The sequence below is a fragment of the Alternaria alternata genome, assembly GCF_001642055.1.
Source record: "Alternaria alternata strain SRC1lrK2f unplaced genomic scaffold CC77scaffold_14, whole genome shotgun sequence".
In the NCBI taxonomy this organism is placed as follows: Eukaryota; Fungi; Ascomycota; class Dothideomycetes; order Pleosporales; family Pleosporaceae; genus Alternaria; species Alternaria alternata.
In genome coordinates this window covers 752,365-768,784 of record NW_017306203.1, presented here as the reverse complement: position 1 = coordinate 768,784, position 16,420 = coordinate 752,365, and the positions used below count along the sequence as shown (strand labels likewise).

At 53.1% G+C, this 16,420-nt stretch overlaps 8 protein-coding genes across 8 annotated transcripts; 5 read left to right on the top strand and 3 right to left on the bottom strand.

The window, feature by feature from the left end:
- The first annotated feature begins 22 nt into the window (after positions 1 to 22).
- Positions 23 to 703, top strand: CC77DRAFT_182202 (DUF788-domain-containing protein). The gene is made up of 2 exons (XM_018530515.1): positions 23 to 113; positions 171 to 703. Exons 1-2 carry the CDS (start codon positions 105 to 107, stop codon positions 675 to 677), a joined length of 516 nt encoding a protein of 171 aa, XP_018384490.1. The 5' UTR covers positions 23 to 104; the 3' UTR covers positions 678 to 703.
- Positions 646 to 2,288, bottom strand: CC77DRAFT_1021901 (hypothetical protein). The gene is made up of 2 exons (XM_018525354.1): positions 1,478 to 2,288; positions 646 to 1,292 (listed from the first exon to the last, which is right to left on the bottom strand). The coding sequence occupies exons 1-2, from the start codon at positions 2,168 to 2,170 to the stop codon at positions 729 to 731; spliced, it is 1,257 nt and encodes a 418-aa protein (XP_018384489.1). The 5' UTR covers positions 2,171 to 2,288; the 3' UTR covers positions 646 to 728.
- Positions 2,289 to 3,264: 976 nt separating this feature from the next.
- On the bottom strand, positions 3,265 to 4,950 carry CC77DRAFT_1010282 (hypothetical protein; the record flags this gene model as incomplete). Its single annotated transcript, XM_018523639.1, has 1 exon — positions 3,265 to 4,950. The coding sequence occupies one exon, from the start codon at positions 4,948 to 4,950 to the stop codon at positions 3,265 to 3,267; it is 1,686 nt and encodes a 561-aa protein (XP_018384488.1).
- Positions 4,951 to 7,170: 2,220 nt separating this feature from the next.
- Positions 7,171 to 7,581, top strand: CC77DRAFT_939174 (hypothetical protein; the record flags this gene model as incomplete). The annotated part of the gene is made up of 2 exons (XM_018534664.1): positions 7,171 to 7,278; positions 7,333 to 7,581. The coding sequence occupies 2 exons, from the start codon at positions 7,171 to 7,173 to the stop codon at positions 7,579 to 7,581; spliced, it is 357 nt and encodes a 118-aa protein (XP_018384487.1).
- A 364-nt stretch (positions 7,582 to 7,945) lies between these two features.
- On the top strand, positions 7,946 to 10,020 carry CC77DRAFT_992413 (general substrate transporter; the record flags this gene model as incomplete). Its single annotated transcript, XM_018536384.1, has 4 exons — positions 7,946 to 8,126; positions 8,180 to 8,920; positions 8,977 to 9,341; positions 9,393 to 10,020. 4 exons carry the CDS (start codon positions 7,946 to 7,948, stop codon positions 9,711 to 9,713), a joined length of 1,608 nt encoding a protein of 535 aa, XP_018384486.1. The 3' UTR covers positions 9,714 to 10,020.
- Positions 10,021 to 10,140: 120 nt separating this feature from the next.
- On the top strand, positions 10,141 to 11,275 carry CC77DRAFT_1021896 (Nitroreductase; the record flags this gene model as incomplete). The annotated part of the gene is made up of 3 exons (XM_018525353.1): positions 10,141 to 10,848; positions 10,899 to 10,950; positions 11,001 to 11,275. The coding sequence occupies exons 1-3, from the start codon at positions 10,558 to 10,560 to the stop codon at positions 11,270 to 11,272; spliced, it is 615 nt and encodes a 204-aa protein (XP_018384485.1). The 5' UTR covers positions 10,141 to 10,557.
- An 863-nt stretch (positions 11,276 to 12,138) lies between these two features.
- Positions 12,139 to 13,746, top strand: CC77DRAFT_1010278 (hypothetical protein; the record flags this gene model as incomplete). Its single annotated transcript, XM_018523638.1, has 3 exons — positions 12,139 to 12,400; positions 12,458 to 13,048; positions 13,160 to 13,746. 3 exons carry the CDS (start codon positions 12,139 to 12,141, stop codon positions 13,744 to 13,746), a joined length of 1,440 nt encoding a protein of 479 aa, XP_018384484.1.
- A 461-nt stretch (positions 13,747 to 14,207) lies between these two features.
- Positions 14,208 to 16,048, bottom strand: CC77DRAFT_1010277 (phosphate permease; the record flags this gene model as incomplete). Its single annotated transcript, XM_018523637.1, has 2 exons — positions 14,208 to 15,916; positions 15,967 to 16,048. 2 exons carry the CDS (start codon positions 16,046 to 16,048, stop codon positions 14,208 to 14,210), a joined length of 1,791 nt encoding a protein of 596 aa, XP_018384483.1.
- Positions 16,049 to 16,420: the final 372 nt, after the last annotated feature.

Genomic DNA, 16,420 nt, shown 5'->3' with positions numbered 1-16,420 from the left:
GCAATGCAGCAAAACAATGTTCCACCTACGTCTTTTGTACACATCTGCAGCCAGCCAGCTAGCCCAGCCCCGACAACCAGCCATCCATTGATCCCACCTTCACCATGGCAAAGGTTCGCAGTCCCGCCTACCGCCACCTGGATGCACCACTCACTGATGATTCCTCTTAGAAAGCTACCAAGACGTTGGCCGCCTCCAACACCAAGCGCCTCAACCAAACGCTCTACATAACGCTTGCCGTCCACGGCCTCTGGTGGCTCCTGCGTGCGCTGATCTTCCGTGCCTCTCTATCACGTAAATCACTGCTCGTCTATGTTCTCCTCTCGGCTCCCCAGCTCCTCATCGAGCTCTACTTCGAGCGCCTCTCCCGCCCCACCCTTACTGCCGATGGCGGCGTGCAGCGAGCTGGCGAGGACCTCGACGCAAAGGGCCTGACCGAGTACATGTGGGATGTTGTTTACTGGACCTATGGCTGCATCACTATGTCAGCTATTCTTGGCGACTACGCCTGGTGGTTGTGGGCAGTCATCCCCGCCTACAGCGGCTATGCCGCTTGGGGCATGTACACTGGCATGAGGGGTGGATATCAGGACGCAGCTGGTGTACCCCAACCACAAGCAAGCAAGAGGCAGGCCAAGATGGAGAAGCGTGGTGGACAGAAAATGCAATACCGTTGAAGAATTGGGTTCGTTAGGCATGTATTATACATCATTACACATAAAACTACACTATGCCTCGACCCGCGTGGCAATCTTGGGAATGCCTCGCTTGCGGTCCTGGTGCGGCACACCATACCGCCATCCAGCTGCAGCCGCTCCTCTTCCATCTCTGCCCGCAGCCTCTACGCTGACGTCCTTGAAGACGAAATCCCACCTCCGCTGAGGCACCACTTTCATGGCCCTAAGCTCTTCTTCCTTTCGCTTCTCTTCCTTCTTCTTCTTGTCCTGCTCTAATTCAAAGCGCTGCTCTGCGAGCTTTCTGCGCTTCTCTATTGAAAGCCCCATCTCAGCTTCGCGCTCTGCCTGCACAAGTTCTGGATGTGGAATGCGAGCGTCGGCAGGCAAGAGCGTGTTGTCAAAAGCCTTACCAGCATCTTCTCGAGTGAAGCGCCGTGACTCGGCAACGGGTACGAAAAGTTGCTGACGTGTTGCGGGATGTACTGCCAGGTCATTGATGGGCTCGTGGACAATGGGTCGTACGTTCCTGTTCTGAGGGAGGGAGGGGTCGATGTGGGGGGTTGTTGGAAGCATGGAGAGCACTGCCTTAGAGTAGGGAAGTGCAAGTGTTTTGCCCTGAACATGTTGTGTTAGCGCTTGTACAACAGTGCTTTCTCGATATTTGAGTGAACAAGTCGACGACGTTCAGCAAGAGCATGACTTAAGTTTTGTAACCATGTGGATGTCTTAAAGACTAATCGATTTTTTAAGAAGCTCATCATGTCGTGTTGTATGGGATAGATGCAAGAGAGAAAACATACCTGGGCAACCCACTCCTTCTCCATTTGCTTCAATCGCACCACCGCGCCGACACGCTCGTTGCTGACGCCGAACTCGACACTGGCAAGCGATACTGTGGCGCCGTCTTTCTTGACTCTCCGCCAAATAGCTTCCCTTAGGTCTTCGCTTAGGACTGGCTGGCTGCGGAAGTACTGATTGAGCGGGAAAGGCCGTAAGTCTTCTGCCGTTTCAGGCGGAAGCTTGCTGTCGTCTTCCTTTGGGCTTGGCTTCTTGTTTTCCTTCTGTTCGGCTGCACCAGACTGAATTGCTGCTTCGAGATCGTCCAAGTTCTCCTGTCCTGCAGGTGTCGCCTCTGTGGTCCCTTCTGCCTTGGCTTCTATGCCGGCTTGCTCTGGCTTTGTCGAGGCCGCAGCCTTTGCGCCCCCGTCCCTTTTCCACCCAGGACCAGCACGCACTAGATTGCCATACTTGTCGTAAGCTCCTAGGTAGTTTGTCGAGTCTGGTATAGGTTCCTTGAGGTTCCGACCAGGCCCATTGAGCCACTCATAGAACTTCCGCCGCCGTAATGTGATTTGTGGGCATGGTGTCTGTGAGAATTGCCGCGAATGCCGTGACGAATTCGAGACGGGTTGTGGCCGTGCAGCGAAGCACTGAGTGACCTGTGATGGAGCGGCAGGTGTAGAAAAGTTTGAACACCGTAACCGAGGGGGCATGTTGAAAATGTGAGGGGCTACCGCATTGGCGCCGGGTATCAAAGATGAAAAGAAAGGGAAGGGAAGAGAGGGCGTGGACACGTGAGTGAGTCTAGACGGAGGAAGTAGTAGAGTTGAGTGAGGAAGAATGGGGACCTCGCAGGAAATTCTTAGTGAGACGCGATGTTGGTTAGCGCCTTGGCACCTATGGAGACCACGAACATCACCTAGACAGGATGCCTTTTTGGTATCACTGTTCAGTGGTCGAATATTGGAGATTACTAAATGGGTAATCAGAGTTGACTTTTACCAATGCTATTGGAATGCCACACACTTAACGCCATATCTTGCGCCGAAAAATGGTATTCAAAACTATGAGGCCGTTACATAACTGCCGAGGCAGACGCAAGAATATCAAGAAACAAAGCCGCGATTATCATGGAATATGCCGTCGAGACCGAACAATGCATACTCCAGTATGCATAAAGTCCCAACCGTAACAAACTGTAAACTCAAAAAGAACATGCGGCGAGCCGCCATAGAAGGTTCCCTCTACTAACAACCTTGACCCATCAGCTAGCCAGGCAACGCATTCTGAAGGTCCACAATCGTAGTGCTGCGTCTTGCATGAACATCTCAAGGCACGTGGTAAGACGAGTAAGTTCTCAAAACCTTCGCCATACACCACGGTATGAATAGTTCCCAAATGTTCCGAATAAAGAAGCGGTAAAGGTCGACGCACAGCCAAAGCAAATGCGTACGATGGTAACGAAGAGACACTCCATTCTCCAGACTCCGGTGTAATGATCAAACAAGCAAATCGCACAAGGGGGAATCATCGCTGTATGCTGCAAAGAGAGCCACGCCCACTGGGCATGAAAGCCCTAGTCACCCCACGCCAGTACCCATGCCCTTGCGTTAATGAAGCCAAATACAACCCAAACGACTCAACACCTCGCCATGATTGAAAAGACAGGATATAGTGGCAACAACAAATGAAGGCCGGATATGCAAACGCTCCGTGATGAGCACCCCCAACTCCTCAATCATCACTCATAATGGCATAACAGATATAGGTTGGTGTCTCGCGCGCTCAATCATGGAGGTGGGTGTCTCTAGCGCCCCATCATGTAGGTAGAATAGCCCGAGAAGCCGTTCCCGGCACCACTGGATGCGAGTGGCTGGCGCATAGCACCGGCCATGTCGTTATGGCTCATCCCGAAGCCACCGTTGGAATACATGCCAAAACCGGAACTATTGTTGGTGTGCACAGGAGTCGATAGGCCTGGAGGAACGGACAATCCTGGTGGTGGTCCAGTGGCCGTAGAGAAGCCTGGGGGACCTGCGGCACTACTACCGAAACCCGAGAGAGGGGTGGATGGGGCAATGGCAGATTGCGGGCCCATTGCTGAGTTCTGGCCACTGCGAACACCCAAGGGGTTCTTAGAGAAGCTCAAGCGAATGCCTCCCTTGACGCTGTTGTGAAGCATATATCCATAAAGCTCGTTGAGAGCCTTGGTAGCAAACGACGTGTCCTCAAACTCGACAAAGCACATGGGACCGTTTTGCTTGGTACGGAAACAAAGTCGCTTGTACCCGCGCTGCTTAGAAAAGACAGCCTTGAGTTCGTCTTCGGACGTGTCCATGGGGAGATTACCCACGTAGAGAGTGTTGCATGGGGGGTTCTGATCAGCAGGATTCACTGGAGGGTATGTTGGCCGCGCAAAGTGCTGCGTGTATTGCTGGTAGCCAGTATTGGGACCACTGCTCAAGGCGGATGGAATGCTGTGTGGTGACAAGGCTGATAAGGCCGGACCAGGCGACTGCATATTGGATCCGGAGCGTGGAGAAGCAAAGTTAGATAGAGGTGGGGATGTGGCATTCGGCACTCCGTTTGTGTTCAAGGAAAGAGATCCGAAGCGCTGGATAGGAATAGAAGGGGTGTGAGGGTTCGTTGCGCGACGCTGCATGCCGGAGTGCATTGGCGGACCGCCCGTGGCGTATCCAATTGACTCGTTGAGCAAGCCGTCATCATCGTCAGCGTCTTCATTGATTACTGACTTGCCCAGATTGCGGCTCGTGAAAGAGGTGTTGACGGGGGATGTCGGCGAGAAAAGGTTGTTGACCGGGAACTCTCCGTTGCCAAGACCTGGGGTCCCGTTGGGTGGGGACATGTTCTCCATGTTTTGGAAGGTGCCGTTGTATCGCGATGATTGTCGGGCATTGGTTGTAGCGCCGGTCATGACGCCGTTGCCTGTCGCTTGCCGCGCAGGTGTGCTGTCAACTGTGTTGCGGCGCGAGCCGATTGCGCCAGGCGAAGCGTCCTGAGTCAACTCGACGACCAGCGTCGCATCGTTGGTGGCATTGCGCTTTCCGTCGAGGAGCTGACGCGCTTCTTTTGCGCCTTCGAGCGTCTGAAAGTGCGCAATGGCAGAGGCGAAACCCTTGTCGTCGGCATTCCTGGGTGGTGGGAGGATTTCGCAGTCGATGAGGTCTTTTGCGAATAGCAGAATGTTGCGCACGGCATCGCGATCGCTGCTGCTCGGAAGCCTGCGCAATAGAATAGAGTAACGCGCGTTGTTCGTGGGGCCCTTCTCGAGAGGCCTGCGCTCTCCGACGGCGCCCGGCATGGCGTACATGGATGGTGCGAATACGTCGGCCGTCATGGTGTTGTGCGATGCAAACGGCTTTGGCGGCGACGACGACGTGGAGCTGCTGTGAGAGCCGTGAGAGCCGTGGGGGAATGGGCTGTTGGACAAGTTCGAGGGGCTTGTGCTGCTGGGACTCGGGCGGGCGGCCATGTCGGCCTTTGTCTACCAGGCGTTGCGGCGGGCGTGTGGCAGAGACAAAGGACGCGGCAGCGACGGCAGCCTGGACGCGGGCGGCGCAAGAGAATTGCGCGTCGGCAGGTGTGAAGATGGCGGTGGTGGTGGTGAAGGTGGCGAGGGTAATAGCGAAGGCGGCAGCAGGACCAGGGCAGATGGACGGGCGTCGACAGCAGTGTTGATGGCAGGCCGCAGCGGTCGAGGGCGTGAGCGTGGGCGGGCGGCGGGCCTGGGCAATGCGCGCTGTCGAGGCTCTGGCACTGGGCCAATGGGCTTGAGGCAGGAACCGCAGCCAAATCTGGGTGCAATTGTGGCAGAAGCGAGCCTGGGAGACTACAGTAGCGGGCGATCTAGTATTTGCAAGCAGAGAGGGTGGGCATTAGGCAGACGCAGGCGATGATGGGGCGGCAGTGGGAGGGGAGGAGAAGCGGCAGAAGGGCGAGTGAAACCCCCCCGGCATAGCGTTGACGGGGCGCGACTGCCTCTAGGACGACGACTCTGATGATGAGCCCAGGGAAGGCGCGTCGGAGCTAATTTGATTACTGTGCGAGTCCTGGATTCGCCCGTCACACAGGTACCCCATTCCAACCACTCGACGCCGCGCTGCGCTACCCACAGCACTCGATTCCCATGGCAGCACGGCTGTCGTTGGGCTGCTTGCAGTCTCGTTGGCCCCTCGCGTCTTAGCGGCCGCGAGTATAACCAGGGCTGAGTTTAGCCTCTCCTCATCATCATCATCGCCGTGCGTTGGGCCCTATGGGAGAGATCGGCCCCAAGATGCAGCGCTTGATCCACGGAACTACGGTTCATGGACGGGCCCCTATCTGCGGGCCAACAACCTTGGAACGCTGGCACTGCTCCGACTGTGTGCTGAGCGCGTGAGCCCAACGCTATCCGACCCTCGACATCTGTCCACGATGCTTATCCGTGCCGTCTGCTACATCAGGCAGAGACGCGCTGTCGGCTTTCTCTGCCAATCACCGTCTCTGAATCTGCACTCGGCATGCCGGTGCACATCTCGACCAAAAGCAAGTTCCATCAAATAGCGATCCTTTATCTTGACCCTTTATTCATGTTGCGGGGCTGCCCAAGGGGTCCGAAGAAACCCATCTCCCGTGCACTTGGGAAGTGGAAAGACACTGATTCGCTCATCACTCAGGCCATGTTCCATGCTTCTTTGCTTTGTTCGCCCAATCAGGCGTCCGTCGTCCCGTCCATTTATGCGCTATCTTTCCGGTCAGAATGGCCACCCCTCACGACTAGGCCTTGTAACATGTATCAGAGAGCTATCGTCGCTCGACAATTCCTTACAGACATGCCCAAGGAGCTGGCGCTTCGGCGCTGACTGTCAGTGCGGTACGACGCAAGATAGACACCGCCGGTATGGCTGGAGTAGAGCACGTTGTGGGGATGTTCCGAGGTCTCGATCAACGCCTGACTAGTCGGATCTATCATGTACGCCACTTCCCCGAGATCGCTAAGACCGTTGCAACGATTAGCCTGATTGACTGAGATCGCGCAACTTGGAGGTAGGCTACAGCTCTGAACGAGACTATCTTGCTGTCTCGTCGCATTATTCGGAGACACGCTAGAGTCGGTAATTGTAGTTTGTACCGCAGCGTTTCGCATTCGCCTAAGAACGGGTTGCCTCGTGGTAGGGTCCATGACCAATTAGAACGATGGAGGCTACGCCACGCCTGGCATACGTCACCGTGTTGCGGCCGTAAGTGGAACATTACCACCACATCGGCACAATCTAAGTGATTGCTCTGGCGAAACAACACCATCAATCAAGAGAACCGAACCAAAAGCGCTACTCCTGCTGCAAGCACCCCGAAAAGACCATTCTTCCGACAACTACGTCAGATACTCGTTTGTATCAAGGCTGTACTGGAAAGAAGTCTATAAAGGTAAGCAAACCACGATGAGAAAGGAGCATCATCTCCTCGAAGCTTTATAATACAATTTGGCTTCCAAAGTCGCAAACGTTTTGAATACACACCGCTCACAATGTGTTGCAAAAAGAACCGCCAGCAACGTTCTGAACAACAACTGTTGTATTCGCCACCAAGACGAACCTGTTGTAAAACACGTCTCGTACAGGCTCAGTCGAACACCATCGGCACGTATAGTTCATCTCAACAGCCCACCATGGTATGATTACAAGGCACCAGTGGTGCTAGACAAACAACTGACATGGTACAGGCTGGTCTCATCGCAGTCAGTATTGGCCTTGGTGCCGAGAAGCTGGGACGTACCATCTCCGAAAAGAGGCTCGAAAGAAAGGAGAAGAAGGCTATTGCTGTATGTTCCCTATCTGTATGAAACGCCATACTGTCAGCTGACCAGCTGTTGTAGCAACACGAAGCTATATATGGCTCTTCGTCATCTGCTCCACCGCCACCAATGACGACCCGAGAGCGGCAAAATAAGACGCAGAACAAACGCGAAGAGGCTCAGCGGGCGCTTGATGAAGCTCGTCGAGAGCAACCAAGCGTTCCACAGTATGAAAGCAGACGCCCAAGTATGGATGCAGAGAGGGTCAGTACAGAAGAGCCGCCGCCGAGTTACGAAGATGCCACACGTCATGAAGTCAGGCGTTCTTGAGTCGTGAAATTGTGCGATTGGTCTAGTATGTGTGCGAGATTTCCGTGTAAATTATCATAATGTTTCGAATGTCATTTTGTAATAGCCACTAGTTCCCGCGAAGAAAGTGTTCTTCGTTCGCCAAATGCGGTAGTCCACGAACGTTGGTACTGCACTTTCACTCGGCTCACGCGTACACCTACTAGCCTGAACATTGGTCACTTTCGTCTGCTCATCGATCTTCGTCACGATGCAAACGCTCTGCGCACGGATATAATTCCTGTCCAGCTCTTGCTCTCTCACTCCCACCCCGACTTCCATATAACTATATTCTATCACAATATAATCCCTGAACCCATCAGAGACAGCTAGAAAACCGCAAGATATGAATCTCTGGACTTCCTCCAGCAAAGGCGCCGCCGCGCACGACCGAATCGAAGCGCCGGTCACTGTACGAGGTTATCTCCTGTGCGTCTTCGCCGCGTTTGGTGGTATCCTTTTCGGCTATGACTCGGGCTACATCAATGGCGTATTAGGCATGGACTACTTCAAGCAGCAGTTTGGAGGTAAACCCGGCCTCACGCATCCTCTCGTGCTTCAACATTAACGTCACCACTAGGACCTTCCGCCAGTGAAGAAGCTTCCAACGGTCACCTTTACAAAACATGGGAGAAGTCTCTCATCGTTTCTATTCTCTCTGCTGGAACTTTCTTCGGAGCTCTTACCGCAGGGTCCGTTGCGGACTGGATCGGCCGTCGCGCCACTATCATCACTGGGTGCGCCATCTTCTCGCTTGGTGTCGTCCTACAGGTGGCTGCTTCCAGCGTAGGCGTCCTCATTCCGGGTCGTCTGATCGCAGGTTTTGGAATCGGGTTTGTCTCCGCTGTCATCATCCTATATATGTCTGAGGTTGCACCTAAGCGCTTTCGTGGAGCCATCGTATCAGGATATCAGTTCTGCATCACCATCGGCCTGCTCCTAGCATCGGTGGTTGATAACGGAACCAAGGACCGTATGGACTCCAGTGCGTATCGTATCCCCATTGGATTGCAGTGGCTATTTGCGACTGTCCTCGGCGTTGGCCTCTTCTTACTACCTGAATCACCCCGTTGGTATGTCAAGAAAGGTCGCCATGAAGATGCGGCTCGTGCTCTTGGTACCCTACGTGGGCAGGCTGCCAACTCGGAATATGTCAGGGATGAGCTCAATGAGCTCATCGCTAATCATGGATACGAGAGGCATATGCAAGCGGGCTGGGCCGGTTGCTTTCGTGGTGGATGGAAGCCATCTAGCAATCTCCGCCGTGTAGTCCTCGGAATGGCACTCCAAATGATGCAGCAGTGGACTGGCGTGAATTTCGGTAAGTGACTTACACATCTACAAGCATACTTTTCCAGCACTAACATATCGCAATAGTCTTTTACTACGGCTCTACTTTCTTCAAGACAGTCGGCATACAGAATGCCTTCCTGGTTTCTATGATCACGACCGCCGTCAATGTTTGCTCCACACCCATCTCATTTTGGACCATCGAGAAGTTCGGCCGGCGCGCGCTCCTAATCTACGGCGCTGTCGGTATGCTCGTCTGTGAATTCATTATCGCCATTGTCGGTACGGTTGACGAAGGCAGCAAGGCAGCCGGGTTGTGCCTCATCGTCTTTACCTGCATCTACATCTTCTTCTTTGCATCGACCTGGGGTCCAGGTGCTTGGGTTCTGATCGGCGAGATCTTTCCTCTCCCCATACGTGCCAAGGGCGTCGCTCTCTCAACAGCCAGCAATGTAAGTAACGCAGATCCCCTAACAATTACGAATTGGTTGCTAACTTAGCAGTGGTTCTGGAACTTTGTGATCGGCTTCATCACCCCCTACATGGTTGATGAGACCTACGGGAATATGAAGGCTAAGGTTTTCTTCGTTTGGGGTGCTACATGCACTGTCTGCGTTCTCTTTGCGTACTTCTTGGTGCCTGAGACTAAGGGTTTATCCCTCGAGCAAGTCGATCGCATGCTTGAGGAGACGACCCCACGCACGTCGAAGAAATGGGTTCCACATAGCCTGTTTGAGGACCGCGCTGGTGTATCCTCGCGAGACACGGCGGAGAAGATGAACAGTCGCGAGCCGATTGCGCATCGCGAACATCGCGATATTTAGGCTGATGCTGTTGGCTTATCCTATGTAAAGGTGTAATCACTTTCGTGCCTTCGCATAGCCATCTTTGCTTCTTTCGGTACGAGCTCTTCGGCTGCTAATATGATAGAAGGTTGACCAAGCATTGTGGTCGAGGGCATCGCATGGCTTGCGGTATGGATGCTACAGGTTTGAAGCTTCACCTTGATGCTATTCATTGTGTCTTATCTAGAGCGCATTACCTAGACGGAAGAAGCATTAGTAATAATGGAATAGTTCTCCTGCTATATTGTTTCGTCTTTCGTTATCACGTAGCTTCGCAATTCGGATGTCGGATGAGTGATATGATCTGATCGGGACCCCACATGCGGAATTCATGCGCGCCACAATGCGCGGCTGACTGATGGATTGAAAATCCCCGGCAAATCCAACTCCCGCACACCGTATCCACTTTGGAAGTACGTGCAAGCAATTCTAAGGACTGCAAACTCACCATGATTAAGCTATCTCGGTGTTCGCAACTTGCTGGTATTTCCGACGTTGTCATCACGTCATCGTCATGGCTGTCCTTGCCCCACGCTCTGTATTGATGGGTCTCGTAACGAGCCTATTTCTTGCCTGGTTGATGCAGCAGATGGTGCCAGTATTCCACTTGCCGGCCATCCAGAATCACGACACGTTTCCAACGTCTACGACACTATCCCTATCCGAGTCGATGGCGCAAGTAGTAAAAAATAGCCTCCGCGCTGCTAGGCATCGTGCGTGGGTCAGTGGTGGGTACAAAAGCACATCGTCGCTACATGCCCCAACTCCAATTCTAACGCCTGCCTTTCACAACTCTGCAACTTTCTCAACCACACCACACATCATGTCTTCCCAAAAGTCTTTCATGGACGCTGTCAAGGAGCGTCGCACCTACTACCAGCTCAACAAGGAGTCACCCATCTCCGACAAGCAGATCGCCGAGATCGCCGAGAAGGCTCTCCTCCACGTCCCTTCATCCTTCAACTCACAGAGCACCCGTCTGGTTGTGCTCCTCAACAAGGACCACGAAAAGTTCTGGGACTTCGTCCTTGAGGTCTTGAAGCCTCTTACTCCTGAGGACCAGTTCCCCAAGACCGAGCAAAAGGTCAAGGGATTCGGAGCTGCTAAGGGAACCGTAAGTGCACACCTTGTGTTTGTCGGGCGCCATCTAAAACATATTTGCAGATTCTGTGCTACGAGGACCCTGAACCCGTCGAGGGCCTCCGCAAAGCTTTCCGTGAGTAACCCCGAGCACGTTTCCCCAGCTCATGCTTACATTCATCGCAGCTCTTTACGCCCACCACTTCGGTGACTGGTCTGAACACACCAACGCCATGCACCAGTACGCTCTTTGGGTAGCTCTAGAGGCTGAGGGTTTCGGTGCCAACCTCCAGCACTACAACCCCATCATCGACCAGAAGGCCGCACAGGAGTGGGACATCCCTCTTGGATGGAAGCTCAGGGGCCAGTTGGTCTTTGGTGGACGTGCGGGCGAGCCTGGCGAGAAGCAGTTCCAGGAGGTGCAAGGCAAGAGGCTGTTTGTACACGGAGCGCAGTAGACGTGTGTTATATAGATACAATAACTCAATAGAAGAATTTCGCATGCAATCGATACACGGAGCTTGGAACGCGTAGATCCAACACGTTGAAAGTGATGTCAGACGCGAAACTAATGCGTCGTCAGCACGTGTGCACGAGCCTGGCGCTAGTCCGCCCCCCGACCAGCAGGATCTACCAACATCCACGGCTCAGACGCTCTTTCATTTTTCAAGATCACATTGGTCTCATCTTCGATTGCAGCACACTGTGTACATGTCTTTCCGTACAGCTCCAAATGGTTTCCCTCGCTCTTTCGATCATGCGTAGCTTCTTACAACTTGGTGTGCTAATGTTCAACCCACTTCCTCTCATGACTAAATCATTATCTCTGTTATATCAAACTCTCAAAGTCTTCTGGAACGGTGACGGTGGGGATAAAGTTCCTATATGCAGCCATTTCTTTGTACTTCACTTTCCAGTCCAATAAGAGCACGCAAAACGACTTCGAATACAGCATACAGGATGCACGATAAGCTTGACGCTATATTACCAGTCGCTACTCCTTCTTTGTGGTTTGCTTCTCCTCATTATCGTCGTCGTACATTCTCTCATGTCAAGAACCGACGAGCAGCTTCGAATTGGCACCAGAAACAACTGCCGTAGGGACTCTTTCACTACTTGACATAAAGAGTCAGTCGCGCTCCTCGCACGTACCCTTTTCTTGCACACCTTGTTAGCGCCCCGTTCAGATACTCCGCGCTGTTTCAACCCACAGAAGTTGCGATTCGTTACTCCATTATTGCTGTTTCTCACGTAGTGTCTTGATATTCTTGAGAACTCATTCACAACTAGAGACTCCGGAAAGATTGAAAACTCCACTTACGATATGACCCTTCCGAATGCTCGCGTGGTGCGTCTGACCAACGTACCCTATGACGTGGCTGAGGAAGACATCCGCCAGCTCTTCGGGAGCTGCGTCGTCGTCGACCAGATTCGCACCATCGATCCACAAGTGGGGACAAACTCCAGCGTCTACGTTCTGTTCTCGACTGTCCAGGACAGCAACGCTGTTGTTGAGAGGTATGGGGACCTCTACATTGATGGTCATCGCGTCAACACAATGCTTGCGCCTACTGGTAACTATAGCTGTAAGTTCAATGTCTGGTCAAGCCCTTCGCCAGTGCTTTGCTGATCTATTGATCTAGTCAACGCCAGTCAGGAGGGTTTCGCCCGGCCTAGGGATACTGACACTGCTTCCGCCGCAGCCGAGTCGCTCTCTACAGCCCTGAATCGCACGATTTCGAATATTCTAGCCCTCGGTATCACACGCGAAAAAGGAGCACGCGTCCAACAAGAGCAACAAGAAAGCATTCGAGAAGAACGCTCTCGCGCGGATTACACCAATGAGCAGGTTATTCGTCGAGTTCTCATGGAGCGCATGATGGCCTCTCTACCACGTTATAAAAACAAAGATCGGCGGAAGCAGCCTTCAGGCCCAGCCCCTATCAAGCATGTTGTCCCTGCTCCTGATCTTCAGAACAGGCAAGACCCACGAAACCGCGTGCTGTTGATCACAGATCTGCCGACTGAGGCCGACAATGATGCTGTCATGACATTTCTCCAAGAGTATCGTCCCGAGTCGATTGATCGAACCCAAATTGGAGGTAACTGGATGGTTTCTGCGCTTGTTCTCATGCAAACTACTAAGGGCCGTGATTGGGCTGTTAAGAATTTGAGTGGCGGGATGATCCAGGGACAGAGGGTAACTGTGCAAACCTTCAGCAATCTGACCCAAGGTAAGTCAAGACAACTTTGAGTACCTTGAAGATCACAGACGCGTTTGTGCTTGTCGGACTTGTCAGCTACGGTCATGATTGATATAGTCTAGATTTACTAACGCTAAGTAGACGTTCTCGATCGTATCATGAATCCCGAAGCTTCTGTGCCAGATGCCAACGCCAACTCTCCGGGGCGATCTAGAATCGCCAGATCGACAGTTCCTCCAGCTGCGAAGGCTCCGTACGTGCCTTTCGGGTCTCCACCTGCTCAAGCACCGGTTGCCTCAGCCCCGTCAACTTCATACTTACCGTTCGGATCTTCAAATCCTCTTCCAGCCGCTTCCGCTGCCCCAAAGCCTTCGGCCATAGCATCCATTCTCGGAGACAAGACTCCGAATCAGGAATCACCCCAAGCACCCTCTGACCGGACTCATGAAGATACCCGGGGCCGACGAGATCAGATTGCGGCTGGCAACCAGGGCGTAGTTGTGGCTTCTCAGAACCGCAGGAATAACTTTTGGACTAACTTGGATCATGTTACTCGCGAGCGTGCTGAAGAACAAGATCCGGCCGCTGATCGGGTAAGTCCTGAGGATGCTCGCAGTCGTAGTCATAGCTCTCAGAACCGTGGTCGAGGTCGGGGTGATGCTCGTGAACGTGGTCGTGGAAATCGTCCGGGTGGGTTTGATGGCTTGTCGCGCGATGAGGCACTTTAATGAGGCGATAGTGTCACTGCACCTCTTTCATGCTGATTCCGCTTTCCAGAAGTCTGGGAGTAGAACTTAGCTTCTAGCAATCTTGTCGTTTTGCAAGAGTTAGGCGTTGGTTGTGGATCAGATAACATATTTTGCTATGGTCAGCACTCAGAATGCTCGCACAGCGAATACTCATGTACTTCTCTTCTTCTTCTTTTTCCTAGACGGTCGCGTACATGCAAGGAAATTGAGAATAGATCGAGCAAAGTACTGATTCAGTAGGATTATGCAAATGTTGAACTTTCGCTATTGAAGCGATGAAAGCATGACGAACATTGATGTCAAAGGCAAAAAGATAGTCTATTGCATGCTAAATCATGATCGCAATCGCTATGGCTATAAGAAGAAACAGGGGTATTCAAGCAAACTAACATCCACCTCCGATGGACACGAGTATCATCATCCGTCACCGATGTGTGCGCTTAACCGAAGTGGGGAGCGTTGAGCACAATGGCGCAGGAGACACCACCAATGGTACCAGCGATGGGAATTGTCATGATCCAGGAGAAGACCAAGAGACCAACTCGTTGCCAGTTGACTGCCTTGAGAGTACCGTTGCAAAGACCGACACCAACGGTGGCACCAGTAATGCACATGGATGTGGAGACGGGCAGCGAGTATTGCGAAAAGATGAGGACAGTAAGAGCGGCACCCATCTCCATGGAGCAACCTCTGCTGGGAGAGTGGTAGGTGATCTTGTTACCCATGACCTTCATGATGTTGTAGCCGTAGGTGATGAGACCGAGAGAAAGAGTAGCGGAGAGAACAGCAAGTTGCCAGACGGGAACGGGGGCCTTGGATGAAGCGGCCTTGCCAGTGTTCCAGGCACCGTAGATGACAGCCCAGGGACCGACAGCGTTACCGATATCGTTGGCACCGTGAGCGAATGAGGCAGTGCAGGCAGTGAGAACTTGTACGAAAGAGTAGGTGTGCTCGACCTCGTTGGAGTACTTCTTAGCGTGGCTGTAGACGCGCTCCATGCGGCGACCTTCGGGAGTACCGTGAATACCAGTCTGGGCGGCGTGAATATCGTAGTTGACACCGTAGAGAGCACCGACGGTGATCATGGCGGGGATGCGCTTGAGGGTGATGAGCATGTTCTTCTTCTCGTAGATCTCACCAGTCTGGATCTTGTTCTCGTGAAGGTATCGCATAGCCCAGCCAAGAGGTCCGCGCTTTTGCCTGAGCTTAGCGTGAAAGCGTTCTTGACCTTGCTCGACAAGCTGCTTGTAGCTGAGTTGTTGGTGCTCGGCAACATCGGCACTGATGGCGCCCTTTTCACCGTCGTGGCCAATGACACCAACTTCAGAGTCGCTGCCGTGCTCAGGCTTCTTCATCTCTTCGTCTTCCTGTACGACGGCGTAGTCGGGGACAACAGCAGCCTCAGCACCTTCGAGGGTAGGACGCTTGAAGAGAAGGGGGCCTTGGAAAACGTGGTACCAGCGAACGGTGTGGTCACGCTTGACAACCTTGGTGTATAGGTAAGGAACGAAGAAGAGGAAGGACAGGGCAGCGAGACCGACACCGCAAGACATGGTGACGGTCGCGACAAACCACGCTGGCTTCTTGTTCAGACCGAGGTTGGGCGATCCCTTGTAGACGATGGAGAGCGTGCAAATGGTTCCGGCGATGAGGAAGAAGAAGGGGGCGGTCCAAATGGCCCAAGGGATGGGGTTCTTGCGGACGTGTACAGTCATCTTGATCAACATGAAGATGATGGCACCGAAGCAGGCAGAGGCAGCGGGAGCCATTCCAAGACCAGCGAAGATAGCACCAAGACCCTTGCCCTTGTTCCAGCCCCATTGTACGTTGGCAGCACCGGCAACAGCGACACCGACACCAGCGACGGAAGAGATGAGCGAGTATGAGGACGAGACGTGAGCCGAGTGCTTGGTGCACCACATGACCCACATGGATGCACCAGCCAGAGCACAGGTGAAGGCGAGCATTTGAACACCAGCATCGCCCTTGAAGGCAGTAGGAGGAATGATACCGTTCTTGATGGTTTCAGCGGTACGGGCACCAACGGTAATGGCACCAACCATCTCGAAGATGGTACCGAGAATCATGGCCTGGCGGTAGGAAACCGAGCGGGAAGAGACTGAAGTAGCCCATGCGTTGGCAACATCGTCTGGGTAGTGTTAGTGTGAGGATAAGGCAGTAGTAGCAGTCTGTACATACTAGCACCGTTGTTGTAGGCATCGAGCATGGCAAAGAATGTGCCGATGGCGAAAACATAGTTGTACTGTGTAAGACGTGCCATCTTGACTGATGCTCTAGGGGCTCAGTAGGCTCAGTAAGAAAGAGTGATGGTCCGAAGCTGGAGCTGGGATACTGAAATCAAGGGAGGGCGTCTGTGAGACGTGTATATATATTGATACAGGCCCTTTGCGCAACCCTTTGCAGCGGATTAGGCCCGTATTGGCGTCAAAGCCTTTCACATCTGCGACAGGATCCAGACCGGTGGGTGACATCCGACAGCCTGCATCTCCAGCTAAAATGCAGCCACCACTCAGAAGCCGCAACGTGAGAAGTCCTGCCAAGAGAACGTGTGCTCGAAATGAAGTTGTGATTGGATAGGCAGAGGGAGGAAGGCGGATTCTCTGCCAAGGCCATCAGGATCTCCCCACTAGCG